Source organism: Pseudochaenichthys georgianus, chromosome 4 (genome assembly GCF_902827115.2).
Source record: "Pseudochaenichthys georgianus chromosome 4, fPseGeo1.2, whole genome shotgun sequence".
Lineage (NCBI taxonomy): Eukaryota > Metazoa > Chordata > Actinopteri > Perciformes > Channichthyidae > Pseudochaenichthys > Pseudochaenichthys georgianus.
Genome location: NC_047506.1, coordinates 2,513,718 through 2,540,723, shown reverse-complemented (window position 1 = coordinate 2,540,723; position 27,006 = coordinate 2,513,718). Strand labels below are relative to the sequence as shown.

General features: G+C 41.1%; 1 protein-coding gene across 1 annotated transcript; it reads right to left on the bottom strand.

Moving 5' to 3' along the window:
• Window positions 1–444: 444 nt before the first annotated feature.
• Window positions 445–26,650, bottom strand: malt2 (MALT paracaspase 2). The gene is made up of 17 exons (XM_034080337.1): window positions 26,532–26,650; window positions 26,051–26,199; window positions 25,259–25,425; window positions 24,093–24,223; window positions 23,302–23,446; window positions 23,017–23,204; window positions 20,660–20,756; window positions 19,696–19,746; window positions 19,292–19,387; window positions 19,004–19,207; window positions 4,058–4,235; window positions 3,871–3,945; window positions 3,652–3,779; window positions 3,120–3,269; window positions 2,836–2,993; window positions 2,609–2,746; window positions 445–1,099 (listed from the first exon to the last, which is right to left on the bottom strand). Exons 2-17 carry the CDS (start codon window positions 26,182–26,184, stop codon window positions 683–685), a joined length of 2,457 nt encoding a protein of 818 aa, XP_033936228.1. The 5' UTR covers window positions 26,185–26,199; window positions 26,532–26,650; the 3' UTR covers window positions 445–682.
• Between the last annotated feature and the right edge of the window lie 356 nt (window positions 26,651–27,006).

The window sequence follows — 27,006 nt, the reverse complement described above, 5'->3', positions numbered from 1 at the left end:
ATTTTCAGGACTGTCTATCAACAAAAATTAAAGGACAAAAAGAGTGGCTTCATATTGAAGAACTTGATACTAAATTAAACTTGTTTTTGTCTGATTTAGAAGGGCTGAATTGAAAGGAAAACACGCTGAGTCTCATCTCAGAGGTTATGAAGAACTGAAATTAGGTGATGACCCCTAAAGCAATTTAGGAAGACTGCAGACTTATTAGTATTATTATTGACTGCTTTTCTTACTCTTCATTATATTATTATTATTACATATGATATAAGTCATTTTCTTTATCTACTTGCATGTTAAGAGTTGTTTATTGTTGTTATAGAACCTATGAATGAATCATCTTCTATTGAAATAAACATACAGTGATGGCAATAAAGTCTTTTTGGTGTGTAGACATGCATGTGGGATGTAATAAAAGTTACAAAGCGCTAAATAAACACTTCACAATTCATCTTAAATATGGTTTATTTCTTCCTTCTTACAAACAGAATACATATCAGACTCGATCTGCAGTGTATACTTTGTTAATGCATGATTATAATGTATCAAATTAATATAAAAAATCTTTATAAAACATAATGCATAGTTGGGGTGAACCTCCGTCAGAGGCTTTCCTCCCTGTCTTTTCTCTTTGTGAGTGTTTTGTACTGCTGATGTAAAGGTTCAATCATAGCTTTCATAATGCTTAGTGAGAATTAAAGTTGTACATGTCACTACATTTGAAGTTTGTATCATTTATCTGGGTATGAGGCAAGCTTTTGCTGGCAACAAGAGGTTGAGGCGCGTCAAATAAGTCATGACAGTCCGTCTCCTCTGGCACATTGGCACTTCTCGATGAAGCTGGCGTGGTGGAGGCGGTCTGTGTCTGATAGGACCAATCATTTGACGCTGAACCAACAGAGGCAAAGAAGGAGACCTCAGGAACGTTGAAGGAGTCGAGGCAGAAGGACGAGGAGGCAGAAGAGGTGCTCGGCGTTCGTGGCTCATGCAGGTTGAGTTTGGAGACCAGAGGTTTGCCGACTGACACTGTTTGCCTCTCCTGAACGTCCTCATCCATGTTGGAATATGTGTACTGGAGGCACACGGCGAATGTGAGCTCACGCTATGGAGACAGTGAAGTGAGACATGTGTTTTTAGCTTGAGCAAAAAAATATAAAAACGTCTGTTGGCTCTAAATTCTGGCATTCTTTCATATTTTTATAATGATTTTATTTTTTTACTTTGATCTTTACTAATATTATCAAGTGTGTATATTTGCTGTTTATATCCAATTCATTTGACAAATCCTACCTTGTTTTTATGTTTATCTTTTGTCTATTTTCACTTATTCTAAAGTGTTTCATTTCAAACCTTTATTTAACCAGGTGAATCATCGATCTCTTTTTCAAGGGAGACCTGCTGCAAGTAGGTTCCACATGAAGACGTAAAAACAGAAAAACTAAATCATGCAACAACGAACGGGCTATACGAAAGAGAAAAGTAGCGGATACTCGCGTTCTCGTGTAAACAGCACAATAGATACAGGGATTTCCAATGTACATACCGAACGACATTTACAGGTACCAACAGTATCAGATTGCATAGCATCTATCCGAGCTTTAAAAACACGTAGTCGACCCAAATTGCTCAGTTTCCAATCTTTTTGCAGACTTCTTGCTGCATTTTCTGAACGTTTCAACACAATTAAAGCTTAGTATTTCTAAAATGGATCACAACTGTGTTTATTTGCGGCCATCTGGCCTCTTAAAAGTAAGAAATATCGCTTATAATGCAGACTTTGCCTAAATGATAAAATCACCAGGGGTTATACCATTAATAACCGTCTGTAAAATCAATTTCCTGCAATGTTCATTAGTGACATTTTATAAACTAATATAAGATGTACCTAAACTGAGAGTATCACCCTCAGTCAGGTCGGGGAGGGATTGTATGTTTTAAAGGTGGGGTAGGTAATTCACTTCAGAAACACTTGTTGTTATATTCCATGGAATGCTCTTAACATCCCGATAGCAAAGAATACATTAAATGCTTTGACAATAAATACATACAAAAACATCATCTGTGGAAGCCGTGGCGCTGTAAAAAGCACGACCAATCATCTGAGCCGGCCCGGCTAAAGTAACTGGATGGCCTACCTGCCTGTCAGCCTTCCATCTGTGCACTAACTTATCTCGTGCCCTCATTGGTCATGTGTGCGTTCGTGTGTGTTGGAGGAGGGGCTCTGTGAGGAAGTCTGAAGGAAGGGGCAGATTTTTTTCGGTTGTGTACTTTCAAAATTCTAGCGCACTCGAGCTGTTTTCTCCATTCTTACCTACCCCACCTTTAAATCTTTAGTTACTTGAGATTTTGGTTAGGTTTCCTGTATTTTGTGTGGATTTATACATATAGTGTGTATACATATATATGTAGAGACATCTATGTTAAGTTGTTGCTATACCAAAAAAGACAATGATAGAAACATATATATTGCTATGAATAGAAAAAAGAAAAATTGGACATACTTAAATACTGTTAATTGTAGACTAGTTAAATATGTTTCAATGAAATATGGTGTAAAAAAACCTACTTATTTATATCCAGAGGACATATTAACATTTTCCAAGTGTCTGACCTTGAGTCTCTGCAGGCATCGGATGCGCGTGTAGAGACTGGGAACCTCTGGTGAAGGAAGATTATCATTGATCAATAACAAACTGCCGGCTTCAAGAAGAGTCTCCTGGTTACTCTTCTTCAGATCAATGGCCACGTCCTGTAACACAGAATAAAGTCAGTCCAGAACAAATGTCTTAGGAGGGTTTAAAAATCTCAAATGTTCGTATGTAATAACTGCTGACAAACATCAGGGAAGTCTGTAAGATGAGCAGAGCAGGAAGCTATTTCTTTGGGCTTCTCAAGTATCCGAGTGTAGATGACCATGATGTTGGAGAACTCTGCGGCGAACCCAAGCTGGACCTTCACTCCGCAGTCAAACTCCAGACAACGGCTCTTTGGCAGGACTGAAGAGAGACATTTGAATTCAGTTATACTTTAATCAAAGACACATATACACCTACATTAATTAACCTACAAACATGACAAAGATTCTTGTGATATTTAAATATTCAAACTGAAGAATCGAGTACCGTGAGCGACAACCCACTGCAGGTTTCGGGCTGAATGTGAAGCGGAGCATTCAGAGATTTGAATCTGGTCGGTGAGCGAGCGTCGTTCAGACAGATTACTGCGCAGCTCCAGAGCCTGCCTCCCCTGTGTGATCTGACAACGGCCCATGTCTGGATAAAGACAATATATGACAGTAAACAGAATGGACTTTTTAGTGCTGTAACAGAGCTCTGAGTGTTATGTGGTCCAATGTGTAACCCACAGAGGGCAGTACAGCAGCATTTATTTACTTTTATGAAGCTGTGTTTGGCAAATTGCCAATTATTTCACAGAGGTAGTTCCTGCACAGAGAAACTGTTACATTTGAGGTTTGTTCAAATTGAAAAAAGTGTTGCATGTCACCAGAGGAAGAAAAAAAGTTTCCCCGGCATGCGATGTTCATCAAATGTGCATGCTGAACAAACAAATGTCAGGTGTAGAAATACTTTCCATGCACCACAGACACTGTAGATAGCGTAGCGCAGCAACATAGAGATCCCATGCTCCACATACCTTCACCCACTCTGTCTAGCATGACAGTGACCTTCTCATCTTCACACACTCGCCGTTTGAGGAAGCTTATGAAAATGCCATTTGACACGTCTTCCCTCTTCACTTCATATGCTTCCGCGTCAACACATCTAAACACACAAAGGTACACATGAGTGACACTTTTACAACTGGATGAAGGAAATTAATACAACATCAAATGAAGAGAATCTGCACACTTACGTGGCATATCCAAACACTATATTTGCCGTCACCTTGAGCAGTCCTGGCTGTACAATAATGTCATCATTTAGGTTTCTAATAAAGAAAGCATTGGAAGCATTAACACGTGCAGCAGATGATATAACCTAAATGTGACATGAAAATGCTGGTACATTAAACCAATAAGTTGAAAAGGTAATGTATGTACCTTTTGCGGCACATGTCCAGCAGCAAAACATTGAGTCCCGTCTCTTTCTCCTGCATCCTGGTGAGTACATTCTGAACACACAGACAGTGCTCTGATGTGTAGGAGGCCGGTGCATCGATGGGAACCATGAAACTGTTGCCGAAATTCTCATAACCATGACCAGCAAAGTAAAGCAAGCCTGTTGAAGGAGAGACAAAGAAGGGTTGGCACAATTTCAATGTGTCTCTATGTTAAACTGGCACAGATGCACGGTCAGATTGTCTATCGCTTTTTGCTGGTAAAGAAAATCAGCATTTAGTTGTAAACTATATTTGTTATGTTATATTTTGTAAAAAAAACGATGTACATCTATTTTTATTTCATTAGAGGTCTGTAAAGTAAAGCCAAAGGAGAAGTGGCATAAGCTGCATTTTCTATAATATCCAGCAGAGGGCAGCTCCGCTGGTTTCAAAAAGATGTCGACATGCATAGAAGTCTATGAGAAAAGTATTCACTTGGAACTGGATTTATCGCCTCAGTAAACACTGTAAACATGAGTTAACCCTCCTATTGTCTTCGTCCCCCCCCCGCCCCTTACTTTGATGTTCGTGGTCAAATTTGACCGGTCCTGTTTTAACTGCTATTACATTAACACAAAAACCATTAATCATCACCACATTTCATTTAACACCCTTTAAAACTGTAAATATTGCTTCAGACTACTGGTATACATGAAAAACTGCAGTAAATATACAAAGAATAGACAATAAATATGTATTGCGTGTGCCAGGTTTGATCCATGTGGGGGGAGGGGCACATCCCTGCTGAAAAAACCAGCATAGACCAGTTTAAGGTGTTAGCGGGGTGTTAGCGGATGTCTTTCATTTTTCGTAAAGCACTTTGAATTGCCTTGCGTTGAAAAGTGCTATATAAAAAACTTGCCTTGCCTTAGCGGGTGTTAGCGGGTGTTAGCTGGTGTTAGGCTGGAGAGACCGAGAGGGAGAAGTTGGCCGGTTACTACATTTCACAAAAAATACAGGACCTTGTGAAAAGCGGAAAGAAACAGTTGAAGGAAACTGCTTAAAAATATGAAGTAATGGGTGTTTTCAAAATGTTTTCAAATTTGTGTTAATGTTCATTGTGTGTTATAAATGATTTGCAACTGTTAGAAATTAAAATCAATGTTTTGAGAGCATAGTGCACCTTAAACACAGTCAGTTTAATTGCTGTTTTATACTGAAAGAACTTGTTAAGCTTTTATTCTGAAAATCCTTCATCTCCGGTTAGCAGGAGGCTAATATACCATTTACTATAGAGGTGAATTTAGCAGCGATATGATATGATGTTGCACAGCGAAACCTACTGATTTCAACACTACAACTATAGACGTCGAGATATTATTATTGTTGGATAAGGTACAGTTTATTTGATTACGTTATTGTTTACAGATGTGGTTAGCATGTGACAACATTCAGACCAACCAGAAACCAAACTGCTGTGAAGTATTTCCTGTATTTTTAGGAGTATTGATTACAGCGTTTAGAATGTGTTTAAATGAAAAGTCATGAAAGAGTTAAGAAAGAGAAAATGCGTGTTTAAATATATATTGAATGTACAATGTTTTTATACTCTGATATGCGTAGCAACGGATATTGAAATGTGGCGAGTCGGCCTGCAGGGAGGAGCCAGCTGAATATATATATAAAACAGCACGACCTGAGGGGACGGTCTCTCTTCTTCACTGCCAGAGCCAGAGACACAGCTGTTTTTTCTGTCGGACAACATCCTGTTTGTGAACATAACCGTGCCATTATTTTTAATTAAAGTACCAATTTGAAACAATTTCAGAGACTCCATTTAGTCTCCTTTTAAGCTTCTCACCCGGGACACGAGAATAACCGACACCGATAACATTTGGTGACCCCGACGTGATTTTGTTGGACCGGGGGAGACTACACAGCCGGCTGTTGACCGGAGCCGCTGGCAACCCGTTCGACACACAAAGAGCTCAAACAAATAGGTAAGAAGAGCCTGTTACATCAAATTCTTCATAGTTTATGCAGTACAACATAGGTTTGTGTTTGACGGAGGCCAGCGGATCCTGAAAATAGCTGTGCATTTAATGATAAAACAACCAAAATTGATAAATATAAGCATCCTAAACCTCGTGGCGCTGCTCTGTCGCAAGCAGGGTGAGTTCAAACTTTCTTTTGTTCTTCTATTTAACCCTGCATGTTACTAATTTGTGTGTTAGTATTTTAACTATAAATGTGTGTGGTCATTGTACTTTGGATAGGTGTCTTGTTGCGTTTTCATGTAGGTGTCTCTTGTTACGTTAGTAGTTAGTTAGCCTATGACGTAAGGATATATATGTCCATTTAACGATTATTGTTAAGATCTATGAGACATAGCGAGTTGGTTACGGGCCAAGTAATTGAAAACCTGCACGGCATAGCGAGTCAACTTAGGGTTGAGTAACTAAAGACAGTGCTAGTCGAAAACAGTTGAGAACCAACTGTTTTAAAAAAAGTCCTTTTTTGAGGAAAAGGCTTGATTTAAGGTGTAAGCCTTTATCAGTGGTCATAACTGTTCTATTTTCAACCAAGATATTGCGGGTGGAATACAGTATTTGGGGTTACAACAGCATTACGTTAAATAGACGACGGTCATTTAATAGTCGCTGATTGGTTCCCATACTACATCCACCTAGCGTGTCTAAATGGCAGCAGTTGACTGTAGTGGACTATAAAGTCAAATATTACGCAGATAAGTTTATGGCTTAAGCGTAAAGGGTTCCTAACTTTAAGTGATGATATCAATAAGATAAAGCCCATTTGTTCATAGTAAACTAGATAAAAATGTTATTTTAAACTGCAGTGTTGTTTTGTGTTGAATTTTCTTGACAAGATTGCCCCGCCATTATTTAAACCACCGGGTGAGAGACACGAGGTGTGTTATCAAATCCCTTTGTTCTTCGGGTTAAAGGTTGGAAAATCAGTTGCCATCTTGTTTTGCCCTCATGCTGAAAATAAGCCACACGGCAGTCGCCATTTCGTGAAATGCTAATTGAAAGTACTCTGTTTGTTTTTACACACACAGTCACACTCAGTCACACTCACATGAGGCGAGGCACTCCATATTGAGAAGGACAAATCATATCTCTTGGATAAACTAGACAGGTTATCTTACCGTGGGAATTTTGGTATTTGTAGGAGTCTGGTTTTGGAAGTATTCTTGTTTGCAAGGGCATATTGGCGGTTGATTTGAGATATTCTTGTTTGCAAATGTGTTTTGGCGGTTGATTTGAGATATTCTTGTTTGCAAATGTGTTTTGGCGGTTATGTGCTGTGCTGTTTAACCATATTCTAATTTTCTTCCCATTTTTTTTAAGGAAAATAAGCTATTTGTTAAAAAGAGGTCAGTTTTGCAACAGCGATCCCTAGTGGATTGAGCTGGAAATTACAACAGCGCACTCTGCTGGTAATACAGAATTATTCTTGATTTTAAGTGTTATGAATGAACACATGCGCAAATCGCCAGGATAGAATTACAGTGGTTTCTAATTATACGAAATGTTACATAATAGACTTTCAAACTACACTGTAGAATATTCAAATACAAATTGATTGACTGTACACAAGATTTAGATTTTCATATCTCAAACTCAAAACGATACACTGTACAATTTTTGTTTAAAAATTCCAGATTTAAAAATGTGCATAGATTTAATCTTTTAATTTACTTTATTAATATTAAAAAAAAATAAAAAAATAATAATAATCTTTAAAAAAAAACAAAAAAAAAAAAACACTACAACCCAGATTTAAAGTTAAGTTCGGATGACATAGGGTATTATCAAGAACGAAGGTGCTAGTCAGGGAATTAGAGTTTAAATCTTTGATAACTTCATAATATTCATTCCAATAGTTAGAGAGCATGTCACCGAAAGAAACTAAGTTGAGAACAAAAGCAGAGCCAGGCTCAACTGCAGATATCAAGGAAAGGGTAAAAATCAGATCAGATGCTACAACAGTTCCAAAACTTAGACAGAAGACATGGAACCAGACTGAGAAACTGTGGGAACAGTGGCAAATAAGAGGACTGTTTCCAGCAGATGATCAGCCTGGACCAACGAAAGCCCATAGGAAAGCTGTAATAGACCATGAGAATGGAGAATATCTGCGAGAGCAACAAGCATGGACCAAAGCCGGACAACCCTCTTGGTATGGATCTGCACAGAATGCTATGACCAAAGCGGAGATAAGAAAAACACAAGTTACAGTTCTGATGCTCCATTTAAAGTATACTGTTAGTGAGACGGCAAACATGCACGTCATTCAAAGAACAAATCCGCTAGAGAAGGAACACACAACGGAAAAAATTGAAGAAGTTACACCAATCCAAACTCCAAAGCTCTATCCAGACCTGACTCAGAAACCTCCTCCTTACATGACAGAACCAGAACTCTTCTCTCAAACCTCGATACAAGCTCCAACTTTTAATATTGCAGGAGGAATATTGAATTTGGACGAAGTCCCCACAGAGAGAAGTGTCAAAGAATTGGACTTTGAAGTAAGAATGCTAAACAGTAAATCTGACCAGCTGCGGGAGAGTTTCGAACACGGCATGCAAGAATTGAAGGACATGGCTAGAGATCACAATGTTCAGCAAAACATACTACGAACACCCATGTCATTCCAGCCCAACAAGAAACCTCCCATTGCTGAGGCATTACAAACCACAGGTTCAGACACGCCGATTTTCTCTCTACTACCATCAACAGCAGAAAACCAGGCACAGGAAAAGTTCAGAGAGCAACAGGAACACAAACAAGCTACAGAAAAAAAACAAAAGGAGGAGGCGTATAATGACATGATGACAAAAAGGACAGAAGATGATTATCAGATGCAAAGACGACAAAAAGAGGAAAGATACCAGGAGATGATGGAAGCAAGACAAAACGAACATAGACAGGACAAAGAAAGGGAAGAAAGAAAACGACAAACGACAAATAATTGGGGACAACCACAAAGACCACGCCGAACAAACTACTCTCCTGACAATACCGAAGGACAGGGAGATGAAGAAGACAACGGAACACAGTCTGACACCAGTGGACACTTCCCATACCATGAACAATCAAATCAGCAACGCAATTTGGCATCTCCTCCTGAGAATAGAAGTAGTGATGAAAACGAGCAACATTCCCCTGGGACATGTCCCAAAACCAGAAGAACCAAGACAACTCGAAGAACCAAGACTGGTGCATACACCACCATGCCATTGATAGCGGTTGGAAGAGGACTTGGATACCAACCATGGACTCACAGGGACATGGAATCATTAGTGGCAAAACTACCTCCACTCACCCAAGGAGGTCAGAAGTGGGTGAATGACCTGGAGAAATACACGGTCCAAGACCACCTGTGCTTGGGAGACATGAGGGCACTGGTTGGAAGGATAGAAGGAAGACTAGAGGCAAGAGCAGTAGATTCCGAGGCCAAATGCACCAACTCTCCAGATGATATGTCCTTCAACAAAATCAGGACGAGCTATTGGGCTGCCATTCGTCACATTTACCCAACAACACGCAGTTTACATGCCCTTAGCAGCTTGAGAAAAGAACCTGGGGAAGACATGCATGCTTTCCTCAAGAGATGTGAAGGAGTGTGGGAGGACTGCACTGGAGAACGACATGACGCCTCACCGGCTGTCATAATGCTGTGGAAGAACGCAGTCATAAAAGCCCTTCCCAAATTAGTGCAGGCACGCCTGGGAGATGTGGTGGGATTGGAAGCTAAACTCCCAGAGGAATGGAGACTAAATCTCATTCACCACGACACCAAATACCAGGAAACACAGGTGGAAGACGATGATGAAACGAAGAAACTGGCGAAAAGACTTTTGAGGATGCAGGTAGCTGAGAGAGATACCGAAGCCACTATGAACAAGAAATTGACAAGGCAGATGCTAGCTGTAACAGAACAGGCCATACTAACAGAGAAAGTAGGGCAGGTGCCTCAAACAGTTCAAACTCAGGTGGTGCCAGAAAATCAGATTCAGAACCAACAAAGAGGTAGAGGAGGTTTCCGAGGCAGAGGAAGAGGAAGAGGTGTCCGGTTTGAGGGATGCTACATATGCAATCAGCTGGGCCATTGGGCCAAAGATTGTCCAAATCAACAAGCGCAAAACCCACCACAAGCCTTACAAAACAATCCTATACAATTTCAACAGCCTCAGACGCAACAGTATTATCCCCAAGTACAGCAGTCCAACCCCTGTCCAACTACAGCCACAAACACCCATGTACATGCCTACACAGTATCACCAAACGGGAGGACCCGGTGGAGGCAGAGGATTCCAGGGACAACCAGGAGGAGGAGGGGTGCCAAACATGAACCAAATGCCTCTGACAGCTTGGAGTGGTCCATATGTATGAGGAGGCCCAGAGGATCCAATCACAGGTGACGCAATTCCAGCCCAAGATGAGCCAATGGTCACCTGTGAGATTGAGGGAGAGAAGGTGGAAATGATGGTGGACACAGGAGCCACAGCTTCCTGTTTGAGAAGATTGAAAGGAAAACCACCACCTCTCTCAAATCACACCCTCAAAACAGTTGGATACTCGGGGAAAAATTGATGTACAGAAATATACAGTACCATTGGTCACGAAAATTGGGAAGCAACTCCTGCAACATCCTTTCCTCTATGCCCCAAACTGTCCCATAAATCTGATGGGAAGAGACCTGCTCGTAAAAACAGGAGCGAGAATTCTATGCACACCAGATGGCCTGATTATCCAATTTCCAGGCCAGATACCACTTTACCAGACGTACGACGGACAACAGAGAATCATGATGATGGCAGCAAATCCAGAAAACGACGAAGAAAATGACACGACCACGGTGTACTGGAGCCGCCTGATCACCACTGAAATCGATACTCCACAAGTCCAAAGAACTTACATGGCCTGGAAGCCATAGATAAATACATTGGGACCCTATGGGCCCCCGCAAGATCCCCTACATTGTACGTACAATTATCTAAGGCGACCAGATGAAGAATATCAAGACGCTTGGATGGAAGATAAAGAGGGGAAGACGGAAGATTTGACTGTAGCAGATATCTACGTCGGACCACAGGGTGTAGCAGCGGCGGTAAAACTCACAACAGAACAAAAACAATGGTACAATTTATCTGAAGAAGCTGTTCCTCATGTCACACTCGCCATGAGCATAGGAGCTGAGTCCAGATCATTGGGTCCAATGATAAAAACTGCATTGAACACAGAATGGTTGGCAACAGAATCACCTTTTCTGTGGCGATCAACAGACCAGACGATGTGGAGGATTGGAAACAATAGCCAGGAACAAGGGCTATTGGAGAAGCAAGAATTGGACAGAGATCATGGACGAGAACACACAAACCATCCAGACACAGAAGAAATGCTGATGCAGGTGCCTACACATCTTTGGACCACTGGAGACTATGATGTTGGATTAGTGAATCATGAAGTCTCAGTGGAGCTGGTGGAAAATTACAAACCATGTTGGCGCCCGCAATACAAATTGAAGCAAGAACAAATAGATGGGATAGGAAACACCATTCAAGGATTGTTGCAAGCTGGAGTAATCAGACACACCGGCTCAAATTGGAATACTCCCATCTTGCCAGTACCGAAAGCTGGAAACAAGGGATGGAGAATGGTCCATGATCTAAGAGAAGTCAATAATGTCACTAAAACTGCCAACATTCCAGTTCCCGATCCACATCTAGCATTACAAAATCTTAATCCAGGTCACAAATATTTCACAGTGATTGATCTAGCTAATGCATTCTTTTGCTTACCATTAGATCCAAAGGTCCAGGATATATTTGCTTTCACCTACCAAAGACAGCGATACACTTACAATCGGATGCCACAGGGTTACAAAGATAGTCCAGGATTATTTAACCGTGCTCTGAAACAAGACCTCAGTGCATTGCGACTACCGGAGGGAGTGACTCCGATACAGTATGTTGATGATTTACTTCTAGCCGGGCCAGATGCAGCGACATGTCTGGCTGTGACACAACAATTGCTAATCCTACTGGCCAATGTGGGCTACAAAGTGAAGAAAGAAAAAACACAGATCGCAAGGAGAACAGTTACATTCCTGGGAAGGATGATTTCCTCGAACAGTCTAACTATGACACCAGCACAACGGTCTTCCATCCTCTCCCAACCAAAGCCCAAAACAGTGCAACAAATGCTTGCGTTCCTGGGCCTGACAGGTTACAGCAGGACGTACATACCAGACTATGTGGAGTTGACACAACCACTGAGACACATAATTGCAGAAGCAGGAAACAGAAATCTTAAGGCCACTCTCGAGTGGACAACGTTGGCCGAAGAAGCTTTCACGAAGACGAAGCAAGCCCTGAGTCAAGCGGCACACCTTTCCACTCCTGATTATGACAATGATTTTTGCCTTGATGTTTCTGAATCAGGTGGAATAGTCAATGGGGTCCTGTTTCAGAAAAAAGGGGGAGTGAGACAGGTACTGATGTACCATAGCTCAAAGTTAGACAATATAGAACTAGGGCAGACAGGATATGCAAGACACCTAGCTGCACTAGCAAAAGTCATTGAAAAAACTGCACATGTGGTAATGTGCCACCCATTGAAAGTCAACACAGCCCATGGAGTAGTGGCATTTATAAATTCACAGGCATTCACATTTTCCCCAATCAGGAAAATCAAGATTCAGACCAGTCTGTTGAAACCACATATAACATACCAAAGTGGTTTAACAAACATGTCTACAGGACTGAGCACTGAAGAGCTCACACCCCATGACTGTCAGTTCGTCTCTCAAAAGGATCTCAAGATAAGATCTGATTTGGAAACGGATCCTCTGGACCAACCAGACTTCACTCTCTACAGTGACGACTGTTGTTACAAGGGAGATGACGGGAATGTGGCCTCCTATGCAGTAGTCCGGCAGGAGGGAGAAAATATAGAGACATTAGAAGCAGAAATCATCTCCCAACCTGCTTCGGCCCAACTGGCAGAAGTAGTGGCACTCACCAAAGCCTTGGAGCATGCAGAGGGACAAAGAGTAAACATCTATACAGATTCAGCGTATGCCTATGGAGCAGTGCATATAGACGGACCACAGTGGATCAGAAGAGGGTTCCTAACATCTGCTAAGACACCAGTAAAGCATGCCGAAGCGCTAAAACTCCTGCTAACATCTTTACTGTTGCCAGCACAAGTGGCAGTAATGAAATGCAAAGGACATCAAATATTGAACAATGCAATATCCAGAGGGAACGATGCAGCAGACAAGGCAGCAAAGAAAGCAGGAGGGTACAGCAAGCAAATGATATGTACAAAGGCCAATACTCAAGAGGAGTTAACCACCGAACACATCAAAGACATGCAGAAATATGCTGGAGTGTATGAACAGAATCAATGGAGTCAGAAGGGAGCAAAGGAAGTAGATGGCCTGTGGAGAGCCCATGACGGCCGTTTAGTCGCACCTGCAAAGTTATGCTACCTGCTAATAGAACAATCACATGGTCCCACTCATGTAGGCAAAGCAAGAACAACAAAAGACATTGAACAACAATGGTGGCATCCTTACATGAAGGACATGGTTGAAAACTTCGTAAACGACTGTGACACGTGCAATGCTTTCAATGTAAAAAAGCCATACAAGTGCCCAATGGGGAGATATCCAGTCCCAGAAGCCCCATTCAAAGACATTTGTATTGATTATACAGACATGGGAGCAGATAATGTGGTCAGAGGGTTTAGATATATGTTAGTAATGATTGATCGTTATACGAGATGGATTGAAGCCATCCCCTGTAAGAAAGAAGATGCAAAGACAGTCATTAAATGGCTCAAAACAGAACTCGTACCCCGTTATGGAGTGCCAAGGATGATAAGATCAGACAATGGCTCACATTTTACAAGCAAACACTTGGAGGAAGTGGAGTTATATTTTGGTATAATTCATAAGTTTGGGTCGATATACCACCCACAATCTCAGGGCATAGTAGAAAGAGCAAATCGAACATTAAAAGGGAAAATTGCAAAAGTCATTTTTGGCACAAACATGAAATGGGTAGACGCTTTGCCTCTGGCACTCATGTCAATGAGATCTTCTGAGAGTGCTAAAACACATCTTTCACCCCATGAGTTGTTAACTGGTCGACCCATGCCTGGGCCTCCTAGAGAAGGAGGGACAGGCCCAGTTTTAGACATCAGACAAATAGAAGTGGATGAATATGTCAGGGCTCTGAGTAATATTATCCAAGTCTTGTCTACACAGGTTCAGAGAACTGCAGAGACACCAGACGAGACACCAGACGAGACACCAGAAGAGACTCCTGTACGACCGGGTGATTGGGTGAGGTTGAAAGTTCACAAAAGAAAGTGGGCTGAACCCAGGTGGACGGGTCTGTGGGAGGTTGTTGAAAGAACCTCACACGCTCTCCGGATAAAAGGTAAAAAAGGAGCAAATTGGCACCACCTGACACATTGTCGCCCTACACCGGCACCTTCCAGAAAGTTTTCGGAAGTTAGGACTGATTTGACAGAGCTGGAACAAAACGAAGAATAAAAATCAAATCAAGAGACATTAAGATAGAAACAGCTCAAAAGACAAATTGTCTTTAGGTTTTGTAGATTGAATACTAAAACAGAATACCCATTCTGGTTTTAAATCTGAAACCGATTTATATTCTATCAGTCCAATCTTTTTGTTTTATTATTTTTATATTCCATCAGTCCAATATTTTTGTTCTATTATTTTTACATACTTTATTTTTGCACTCATTTCTTTTAAACTCTGAAACTGATATAACCATGGGTAACATTGATGAAGTGCCATTGAAGAAGTCAGAACAATTAAGGGGCCCCCTAGGTATAAGAATTGTAATAACATTGTTAGCTGTGTTCATCACAATTGGCATTTTCCTGGTTGGGTGGGGGGTACAGCATCGCGAAGAACCCGAATCCATTCGGACACTCGTAGAAAATGCCAATATCACTAACGAAACGTCAGTTGTGTTTAAAAAACTTCCATTTATCCCCAGAGCCAAAAGATCAGCGGAGAAACAGAAGGAGGGGTTAGAAATACTCATCCCCAGAGGTGAAGCGGTTACGGTCAGTCTTGATGTGTGTGATGTGGTTGTATGTGGAGAACTGCAAGACGAAACGGGCCATGACGTTTATGGGTGCATTCATGCTTGGGGACGGCCAGATGATAACTCATGGTGTCCCGGTTCAGAGAAGGTATATTGGAGTGCAAGGGCAGAAGGTAATAACAATCCCCCTGGTTTGGCGTTTAGGTCTCAGCTATCTTTTTCCAAAGGTCGCCATAGTGGAGATATGAGCAAACACAATCCAATAATAATTGCTTTTAAAAGCGCACTCACTCCCCATTTCAAGAAAAAGGGAGACGTCACTGCATTCCATTTACTGATGGGGATAGAAGTTCCGGGAAAAGACCCAATGGGATCAATTTTAGTGAAGATAATTGACCCACCAGCTGATGTAATCCCTGATCTCGCCCCAAAATATACTGAATCACTCTTTCAACCAGAACCAGAAATATCCCCTGCTAAATCTGTAAACAATCCACTGGTCACCTATCTGAGTACTACCTCTATACAGAAAGTCATAGCAGTAGAAACAGGATACGAGGACACAAATTCCTGGTTAGACTGGGTCGTTTATTCTGTTAAGCAGAGCAAGATGGCGGACTGTCTGGCCTGTGCGGCTGCCCGACCAAGTTTGGGAACAGTGCCATTTCCATTTAACGCCCACAATAACCCAAGAGGACAGCTCTGTATGTACAAACTCTATGGACAAAAATTCCCAGCAGATTGTGTCGACATTGCACAAAAGTATCCAGTGGTAAAAATGAATGACATTCCACCTGACTTCACGTCTTACGAGGGACTGTATGACTGCATCACAAGGGACCACCTAAAAGGTACAGAAGTAGGAACTCTTAAGTGGTGCAATTCCACAACGACTTTAATGAATCAGGATTTTCTCCCAGGTATAGCTATGCCCATTAGACAGTATCCCAGAACAGATGTGTGGTGGTATTGTGGCACTAAAACCCTGTTTTCAGTTTTGCCACAGGATTGGACAGGGACTTGTGCTCTGGTACAGCTAGTGATGCCGTTTTATGCAGTACCAATGACGGCCGAGCAACTGATAAACATGGCAGTCCAGCCCAAAGCAACCAGAGCCAAAAGGTCAGTTTTTCCAGGGAGTCTTGATTCCACTGTGTACATAGACAGCATAGGGGTGCCCAGGGGAGTTCCAGATGAGTTTAAAGCTAGAAACCAGATCTTAGCAGGGTTGGAATCCATTTTCCTTTGGCCTACGATAAATAAGAATGTGGACTGGATTAACTATATCTACTACAATCAGCAGAGGTTCATAAATCACTCCAGGGATGCGATAAAGGGACTAAGTGAGCAACTGGACAAGACCAGCCAGATGTCTTTGCAGAACAGAGTGGCCCTAGATATGTTGTTGGCAGAAAAAGGGGGTGTATGCAAAATGTTCGGAACATTATGTTGTACTTTCATCCCAAACAACACCTCACCTGATGGATCAGTAACCAAGGCTCTGAAGGGACTCACGACACTGAGCATAGAGTTGGCAGACAACAGTGGGATAGAGAAGAACCCCCTGGGGTTTTTTTTAGATGGTTGGCTGGGGAAGTACAAGGATTTCCTACTGAGTGGACTGATGTCTGTGTCAGCTGTGATCGTGATATTGGCACTGTGTTGTTGTTGTTTCTCAACCTGCATCCGCGCTTTTGCAAACCGACTGATTAATGGGGCCCTCAACCAGGAATATGCTAGGGGTCAATATCACATGGGGGAACAGTTTCCAATGCTAGCAGAACAGGATGAACCACCCCCGTATACAGATGTTGATGTAAATGATGAGTTAGTTTGAATGATGTTAAAAAATATGGATGTTCAGAGATGAGATTGTTCAATGAAATGTCCAGCCCATGTCATTCTTTAAATGACATCATGTGAAGAAGTGAGCAAAATAAAATGCTAAAATGGAGTGAATCCATTTCAATTTTACAATATACTATTCCAAGATAGTGTACTTTTATTTCTTATTATTACAATATACTATTCCAAGATAGTGTACTTTTATTTTTTATTATTACCCCATACTATTCCAAGATAGTGTGTTGTTTATTTTTTATTATTACCACTATACTATTCCAAGATAGTGTATTTTTCATTATTATACCATACTATTCGGAGATGGTGTATTTTTATTTTATTATTACATTAAACGGGTACAAGATATTTTATTTTATTCTTTATTAGCCATACTGTTCTAAAATGATGGATCACATGTTGTATGGATCATTGATATTCTAAAATGGGTCGTTTCTTTTCACTTTGTAAAAACAAGTGCCTTAACACTGAGCGTGGGATGAGAACGGTTTCTGTGAAAGGAGGGAGGAAGAAATGTTCTGATCCCAAGCTAATGCTGCTATTTTAAAGAATGCTGCTATTTTGAAGAACCATATTGAATGTTAACATTAGAAGTTAAGCACAAGGGAAAACTTTTATGGTTGAACAGTCAAAGTATTTTTGTATTTTTCTAAGGGTGATATTAAAACCATTTTATTGTATGTTTTTATATGAGTTATGTACTATGCAGAGTTCAGATGAAGAACTCATTTATTTCAGTATTATACACACCTTTTAGGTGTGTAAGGAGGGACTGTTAGAAATTAAAATCAATGTTTTGAGAGCATAGTGCACCTTAAACACAGTCAGTTTAATTGCTGTTTTATACTGAAAGAACTTGTTAAGCTTTTATTCTGAAAATCCTTCATCTCCGGTTAGCAGGAGGCTAATATACCATTTACTATAGAGGTGAATTTAGCAGCGATATGATATGATGTTGCACAGCGAAACCTACTGATTTCAACACCACAACTATAGACGTCGAGATATTATTATTGTTGGATAAGGTACAGTTTATTTGATTACGTTATTGTTTACAGATGTGGTTAGCATGTGACAACATTCAGACCAACCGGAAACCAAACTGCTGTGAAGTATTTCCTGTATTTTTAGGAGTATTGATTACAGCGTTTAGAATGTGTTTAAATGAAAAGTCATGAAAGAGTTAAGAAAGAGAAAATGCGTGTTTAAATATATATTGAATGTACAATGTTTTTATACTCTGATATGCGTAGCAACGGATATTGAAATGTGGCGAGTCGGCCTGCAGGGAGGAGCCAGCAGAATATATATATAAAACAGCACGACCTGAGGGGACGGTCTCTCTTCTTCACTGCCAGAGCTAGAGACACAGCTGTTTTTTCTGTCGGACAACATCCTGTTTGTGAACATAACCGTGCCATTATTTTTAATTAAAGTACCAATTTGAAACAATTTCAGAGACTCCATTTAGTCTCCTTTTAAGCTTCTCACCCGGGACACGAGAATAACCGACACCGATAACACAATCGAATGTAAAACAAAAAGGTTATGATTGATGAAAGTAGTAAATCGGTCAGATTTGACCCGAAGACAACAGGAGGGTTAATGGTCTCAATTGCTAGTTTCAGGTCTTCTTCAATACAGCATGTTTTAATTTAGTAAACTATGGTCCTGCCAAAACGCCAAACTCAAAGGTTCAACACCTCAACAAAACGTCCACTTCCTATATAGGCTACAGTCTATGGTCATTTAGCACGAGCTTACCTTAACTGCTGCAGGGTGAATATTAGATATAAAGTTGATGTGTGACACTATCTAGAAAAACAGTGATATATCCTATTTCATAAATTATTATATAGGGGTAGAGCGGATGTTTAGCCTGTTCCACAGTGTTTAAAAGTACAGACACGTGTATAAAACATGTTTGGAACATAGTGAACATATTGTCCAGATGGTGAAAAGACAAACCATAGACTCCCTTGTCGAGCAGCAAGAGGAACTCTGTGACCGCGCTGTGCATCTCCTGCCAGTTGAGGTCCAGCAGGGAAACCACCTTGAAGTCCATTTGTCTGAGCAGGTTGGTCAGCTCGTGCACATCAGCGATGGGAGCGCACAGCTGAGTGTGGTAGTGGTAGTTCATGTTGCCAATCAGGAGAGCAACTTTGTCTGTGGCTGCAGAGGGGAATGTAAGGTTGATTTGTATCCAAAGATACCATATTCAGACCTTCTGTGTCTATTTCTTTTCACAAAACTCACCGGAGAATAGTTTAGCTGGTGGGGGCGCATTGACTATCTGTTGTAGTGGATGACTTCCTGCTCCATAGGTTGACCTGTGGACTTGCTGTGGACCTCCTGTGTGGGCCAACATCAATATGAAATGTCTCGTTTTAATCTACTATTGCTTTCTTTTGATCAGATTAACCCAGTCCACAACTGATCAGGCAGTCAAAACGTGAGGCTACACACACACATGGACACACACACGCAAACATGATTAGATAACATTCTTTTACACAGAGAAATAATAGGCCTTTCACTCCTGGACAAACAAAAATAAGAATCAAAGTGTGATGACATGCGGAAAAAGGGAAAAGGAACAACAACTCTAGTGTAGTTCCTCTGTTCTCTTCTAAATATTCTATTCAGAAAATAAATAGTACCTGGACTCCGATCAACTTCCACCCAGGAGGCCTCAGTGATGGAACTGGGGCCTGCATAAAAGTGCAAAACAGGAAGTTATTCAATGCAAAGTACTTTTTTAATCAAGTGTGACATTGAGCCTCTCACTGTCAGACCTAATGCTGGTCTATCTAAGTTTATAATAATTATGGCGCATTTCCACTACAGCGCGGTTTAAGCGTGCCGTGCCCGGCCCGTTCTTGGTTGCTTTTCCACTAGGCGTAGTTCCGGCTAGCGGGTACTTTTTCAAAGTTCTGGCTCTCTGAAATCGAGGTTCTTTTCGGGCCAACAACCGGGCTGAGTATGCTAAACTAGTGAGAGAATAGCTGGCACTACAATAAAATGAACATATTTTACCGTAATTTAATCGTAATACACGTTTCAAAAGGATGCCGAAGTAACAACATACTGATACCGGTTAGTAAAAACCATAATGCTTTGTCAAGTCTGCAGACAGACGGCAGGCGAAAAACCTTTTGAAATGCGTGTTTTCTTAATGGAGATTGGCTAAGCTAACGCAGTCGATGCTCCGACCGTCCACATTCACAACAACGGCCTACAGACATAAATAAAACAGCGACTGTATTCGCCATGACACAGGCAGTCTGTGGTTTGTACTTGTTTAACTTGTGTCTAGTTTCTGATCAGATATGAGGAGCTGTGAGCTCTGAGTGCTAAGAGCTAACGGCTGATGTTGGTTTTGTGTTTCGCATTGAAGATGATGTCACGGCTCCGCCTACACTGCGTTACTATAGTTACCGCCCCAGCTACTAAACTGTAATGGAAACGCAGCATAAAGTGAGCCTGGCCTACCAAGGCCTAACTATACCGTACTAAGCCGTGCGAGGCCCTGCAGTGGAAATGCGCCATTATGTGTCAAAAGTAGGACTATTCATACATATATCGTAAGTACTTAAAAAGTACAAATATACATCAGGGTCTCACCAATGGTGACTGTTGCTGTGTCGGTCCACACCTCGTGATACAGGTTGAACATCTTGCATTTGTACTGTCCTCTCTGTGCTGTGGTAACACATGAGATCTACATGGAATATAAGGAAACACAACATCAACCACATGGAGACAAACAATGGCATGAGTTAACTTTGTTTAATTTAATTAAAGGCTCTACACATTCTTTAGTTTTTCCTATAAGCTATTTACTTTCCTATATGTTACACTGAACAAAAATATAAATGCAACACTTTTGTTTTTGCTCCCATTTTTCATGAGATGAACTCAAAGATCTAAAACATTTTCTATATACACAAAATAACCATTTCTCTCAAATATTGTTCACAAATCTGAGAAAATCTGTGATAGTGAGCACTTCTCCTTTGCCGAGATAATCCATCCCACCTCACAGGTGTGGCATATCAAGATGCTGATTAGACAGCATGATTATTGCACAGGTGTGCCTTAGGCTGGCCACAATAAAAGGCCACAAGCCAACACAATAGTTATGACATCATAAAGTGGCCAAAATCTGATCAGCTGATTTTCAGACAGGTTTTTCTAGAAATGGATCAGGACAAAAAGAGAGAGAATCTTTGTTCCTGAAACTTTCAGAGTCTCTTTCCACAGAGGGGACACATGTTGATGTAGAAGAGACATGAAGAAGAGGGGACACATGTTGATGTAGAAGAGACATGAAGAAGAGGGGACACATGTTGATGTAGAAGAGACATGAAGAAGAGGGGACACATGTTGATGTAGAAGAGACATGAGGAAGAGGGGACACATGTTGATGTAGAAAAGACATGAAGAAGAGGGGACACATGTTGATGTAGAAGAGACATGAAGAAGAGGGGACACATGTTGATGTAGAAGAGACATGGAGAAGAGGGGACACATGTTGATGTAGAAGAGACATGAAGAAGAGGGGACACATGTTGATGTAGAAGAGACATGAAGTAGAGGGGACACATGTTGATATAGAAGAGACATGAAGAAGAGGGGACACATGTTGATGTAGAAGAGACATGAAGAAGAGGGGACACATGGTGATGTAGAAGAGACATGAAGAAGAGGGGACACATGTTGATGTAGAAGAGACATGAGGAAGAGGGGACACATGTTGATGTAGAAAAGACATGAAGAAGAGGGGACACATGTTGATGTAGAAGAGACATGAAGAAGAGGGGACACATGTTGATGTAGAAGAGACATGAAGAAGAGGGGACACATGTTGATGTAGAAGAGACATGAAGAAGAGGGGACACATGTTGATGTAGAAGAGACATGAAGAAGAGGGGACACATGTTGATGTAGAAGAGACATGAAGAAGAGGGGACACATGTTGATGTAGAAGAGACATGAAGAAGAGGGGACACATGGTGATGTAGAAGAGACATGAAGAAGAGGGGACACATGTTGATGTAGAAGAGACATGAAGAAGAGGGGACACATGTTGATGTAGAAGAGACATGAAGAAGAGGGGACACATGTTGATGTAGAAGAGACATGAAGAAGAGGGGACACATGTTGATGTAGAAGAGACATGAAGAAGAGGGGACACATGGTGATGTAGAAGAGACATGAAGAAGAGGGGACACATGTTGATGGAGAAGAGACACGGAGAAGAGGGGACACATGTTGATGTAGAAGAGACACGAGGAAGAGGGGACACATGTTGATGTAGAAGAGACACGAGGAAGAGGGGACACATGTTGATGTAGAAGAGACATGAAGAAGAGGGGACACATGTTGATGTAGAAGAGACATGAAGAAGAGGGGACACATGTTGATGTAGAAGAGACATGAAGAAGAGGGGACACATGTTGATGTAGAAGAGACATGAAGAAGAGGGGACACATGTTGATGTAGAAGAGACATGAAGAAGAGGGGACACATGTTGATGTAGAAGAGACATGAAGAAGAGGGGACACATGTTGATGTAGAAGAGACATGAAGAAGAGGGGACACATGGTGATGTAGAAGAGACATGAAGAAGAGGGGACACATGTTGATGGAGAAGAGACACGGAGAAGAGGGGACACATGTTGATGTAGAAGAGACACGAGGAAGAGGGGACACATGTTGATGTAGAAGAGACACGAGGAAGAGGGGACACATGTTGATGTAGAAGAGACATGAAGAAGAGGGGACACATGTTGATGTAGAAGAGACATGAAGAAGAGGGGACACATGTTGATGGAGAAGAGACACGGAGAAGAGGGGACACATGTTGATGTAGAAGAGACATGAAGAAGAGGGGACACATGTTGATGTAGAAGAGACATGAAGAAGTGCATTTAGCATAATAGGTGACCTTTAAGAGCAGAATCTGTGAATGCACTTACTTTGAGTGATCGTGTCTTGTGTTGGGTCAGGGGCTCCATGTTGTGGAACCACTGGTACTGAGCAGGGGGGTTGGCCTCTGCACTGCACTCCAGCAGCAGAGTGTCGCCCTCAGACACTGATTTGGACTTAGGCTGGACGATGACATGCAGCCCACTGACAGACCCGGGAAACAAAGTGCTGCTGCACCCTGAGGTGTGAATAGATTTACCAGATAATTAAATCATATGCCTTGAAAAGAAATAAAAGACAGTGACAAGAAGAAGGAAAGGTATCGGGACTAATACCTGCAGACTGGACGAAGCGAACTTGAGCCCACTGGGAGAACACAACGTTTTCTCTGTGGTGAACCCGACAGATGTATGGACCCTGGTGGACGAGGGCTGAAGGACACAGAACCAGCTCTGCTGTACTGCCTATCTCATCCAAAATCTAAAACAAGGAAATAATCTACAATAAACAATTTCTTAATGATATGTACCATCTCCACCTTGAAAATCTATATAAGATAATTTAAAGATCTCCTATCATGTTATTTTTAGGCATATATTATGGGTCTCAGATATATGAAAATATATTAAAACACGTTTGCTAATGTAAACAAAGACCATATTACGTCCAAATCTGATAGCGACGTTTCTGATTGGGCCGTGGGTGTAAAGCCAGCCCACATTTCCGATATTACGTCATATCGGATGCAAATCTGGATCAGCTCCGTTGTTCCCCCGTTTTTAGAGATTTGGGTACGGAGGAAAAGAGAGAGGGTTTTATTTTCTGACACACCGGGCGGTGACACATATTTATTTATAAAGGACATTAAAAAGTGCATTTTGCATGATAGGAGACCTTTTAAACATTTAGCCAAACAATTCAATAAATACATAACCCATGACTCAGATTTTGATATGAAATCTCTCTATCATTACTTTTGATAATCACTAAAGATGCAGGATATATCGATGTCATGTTTACCATGGCTGATAGCAATAAGATTACCAATCATTTCAGATTTTTTTTACATTAACAAGAAGGATTGTGTATCCTTAATTATGAAATAATCACACGAGGTTTAACTGACCTCCTCTTTGCCTCTGAACCACTGGTAGCTGAGTCCCGGGGGGCCGCTGGCTCTGCAGGTCAACACCACCCGCCCCCCCACTGTGGCCTGCTGGGTCTGTGGCTGCACTGTGATCTGGATCAGCTCTGCCTCTACCACGCACGCACACGCACACACACACACACACACACACACACACACACACACACACACACACACACACACACACACACACACACACACACAGAGACAAGTGGAAACAGAGGACAGGTATTGAAATATGTTATGACAAACATTGCATTTTTTCGACATGCTATATTATGGCTGTCATTTTTAACGACAGACTATGCTACGCCTGGTTTCTAGACACCATACCGTGCCTTATTTCGACATCAAATACCATGGTTTTTTTGGCATTTTTTCGACATGCTAAACGACATGTATTTTCGCACACAAACACACAGAGACAAGTAGAAACAGAGGACAGGTATTGAAATATGTTATGCTGTCTGGGGTATCTTTATCAAGATAAGGTTTAAATATCCTAATTCCGGGAATTGAAAATAAAAGTGGTTTAAAGGTCAAAGATGGGTTAACAGTAAAACAGGGGAAACTTGTTGTCTGGGGATGCAAAATGATTGAAAGAGAAGGATGAAAGGAATATAAAAGGTTAGTAAAGTGTCAAATGAACTATAATTTCACAGGAAGACTAGGGGTAGAGGAATGTGAGAATTTGGTTAGGGATATTGTCAAATATCTGGAACAAACTACTAGAAACCTGCAGGTCCGCTGCAACTTTTACTGCTTTTAAATCCAGGCTGAAGACTTTTCTTTTTGCCGCTACTTTTAATTGAACTATTCACATCTTATACTGCACTGTAACTTTTATTCATGTACCTGTATTATTCATGTTTTATTATCTTTGCTTTGTAATGTTTCTATTGTGTTTTATGCTCTTAATGTCTTTCATTTTTGTAAAGCACTTTGAATTGCCTTGTGTTGAAAAGTGCTATATAAATAAACTTGCCTTGCCTTGCCTAAGCTGTCACTAATGTTATTTAGTGCACCAGTTATTTCACTGCTATAAACCAAAATGCGCACACAGGATGTTATAGTAAGAGGTATTTCCTAAAATTGTAATATATGTAATTGTACATGTATTGCACATCCAGTCACTTCTTCTTTACCTGTGTAGGTGAGGCAGTGCACAGCTTCCTGGTGGTCTATCTTCCTCAGGCAGTGCAGCAGGAAGTCCAGGGAGCAGGAGCGATCGGCTAGCCAAGCGAGGAGGGTGCGTCCCGGGCTGCCTGCAGCGCTCAGCACCTGGAGGGAGCAGCAGGTCAGCTCGCTCTCACTGCAGGGGGTACAAGGGGCAGTGTTAGTCTGGTGGTGACAGTTCATGGGCCAAATGCAGGGTGGAATTAACAAACTCGCAGGAATGTGCACAACGAGTTTCAAGAGTATCAAGTTCAAGTTTGGTTACAGAGAAGCAGTCAAGGAAAACCTCCCCCTCAGACACCCTGCAACAACGCTTATTGTACGATAATATGGCACTTTTTACACTACATTTATTTTTGAAATCTTTAGTTACTAGTTCATTTCCAGATTGAAATTATTCATACAATATATAATCAGTTTATACATCATTAGGTTAACTTTACTGAACCCAGCAGTATATGCACACAAACACATTAACAAATCAATAGTTTATATACCAGAAATATTATATATATTATTGTGAGCTGAGGCATTCTGCATAATGAATACAGTACTAAAAATAATATTTAAAGTTTGAATGCAGCATTTGTACTTGTAACTGTAAATTGTATAGCAGGTTATAACTTATAACTGAGTATTACTTCCATAAACTCAAATATAAGGAAAAACTGTATAAAAGATTCCCTGCACAGCAGGATGAAGTGTAAACGTCAGTTGTAATGTCAAGAGAAAAGTTGCGTGGTGCCTTCAATGTCTCTCACCTGCAGCGGAATCTCGGCTGCTCGGACACAGCGTTTGCCAGCTGCCTCCATCCGCATGCGGAGTTGTCCAACATCTTTGACAGCCTGTTCAGCACTTGTTCAGTCAAGGAACCGATGCTTTTCCCCTCTTCCATCTTCGTTAAACACCACTAACACACCGGTTAAACAAGTCAAATAGTGCTTTGATAGTTAAGTCGCGTTCGGGTACACGTTACACCCATAGGTTACGCCAGAAAACTGTAGGTTGTGAAAGACAGTATCGAAGTTCATGTTATAATAACAAATACCTATTATTGTAAAACCACGAAAGGAGATGGTAATCCTACTAAAAAAACAACTAATCACGTAAAAGTAAAGCAACAAAAAAATTATACTACGAAGTGTATTTACACCAAACTAAACATCGTGACGTCGATTAATAACTGCCACTGTGCAGCTTCTTCCGCTATTATCATGTATCAAAGTTGTGAAGAAAACTTACCGACTTTCCAGAAAGTAGACAAAGATGAACAAGTCCAGTTCAGCAGGAACGACCGCCCTTACATTAAAATAGACCTTTCTGCTGCATTGCCCTCGTTTTGTTCCCTTGATGACTTTCTTCCTCTGATTTCGGTTCCTCATTTCTTACATCCCCTGTAATTTGCATAGCGTTGTCATAGCAACATCATATTATTGAAGCTAACTACAGAAGACAAGAAGGAGTAGTACATATCTTTGATTGGGTGGAGTATAATACATAAGTACTTTATTCAAGTATTATACTCGAGTGCACATTTAAGGTGTACTTTGAGTACTTTTAAATGCAACAATCCAAAGGGAGTTAATTGTATTAACAATTTAAAGGGGTCCAATTCATATTTGTATTTTGTGTTTCTCCTGTGACATGTCTCCATGCTTTAATGTTCAAAAAGCTCTTTATTTATCTCATACTGCCTGTGCTGCAGCACCTCTTTTCA

Bases quoted from the DNA above. Each gene is read 5' to 3' on its own strand.
- malt2 (XM_034080337.1), bottom strand. From the start codon at position 26,184: ATGGAAGAGGGGAAAAGCATCGGTTCCTTGACTGAACAAGTGCTGAAC. The intron at 23,447-24,092 runs GTCAGTTAAACC...TCCTTGTTTTAG, and splicing joins GGTTCAGAGGCAAAGAGGAG to ATTTTGGATGAGATAGGCAG. The intron at 2,994-3,119 runs GTACTCGATTCT...GTCTCTCTTCAG, and splicing joins GCAGTGGGTTGTCGCTCACG to TCCTGCCAAAGAGCCGTTGT.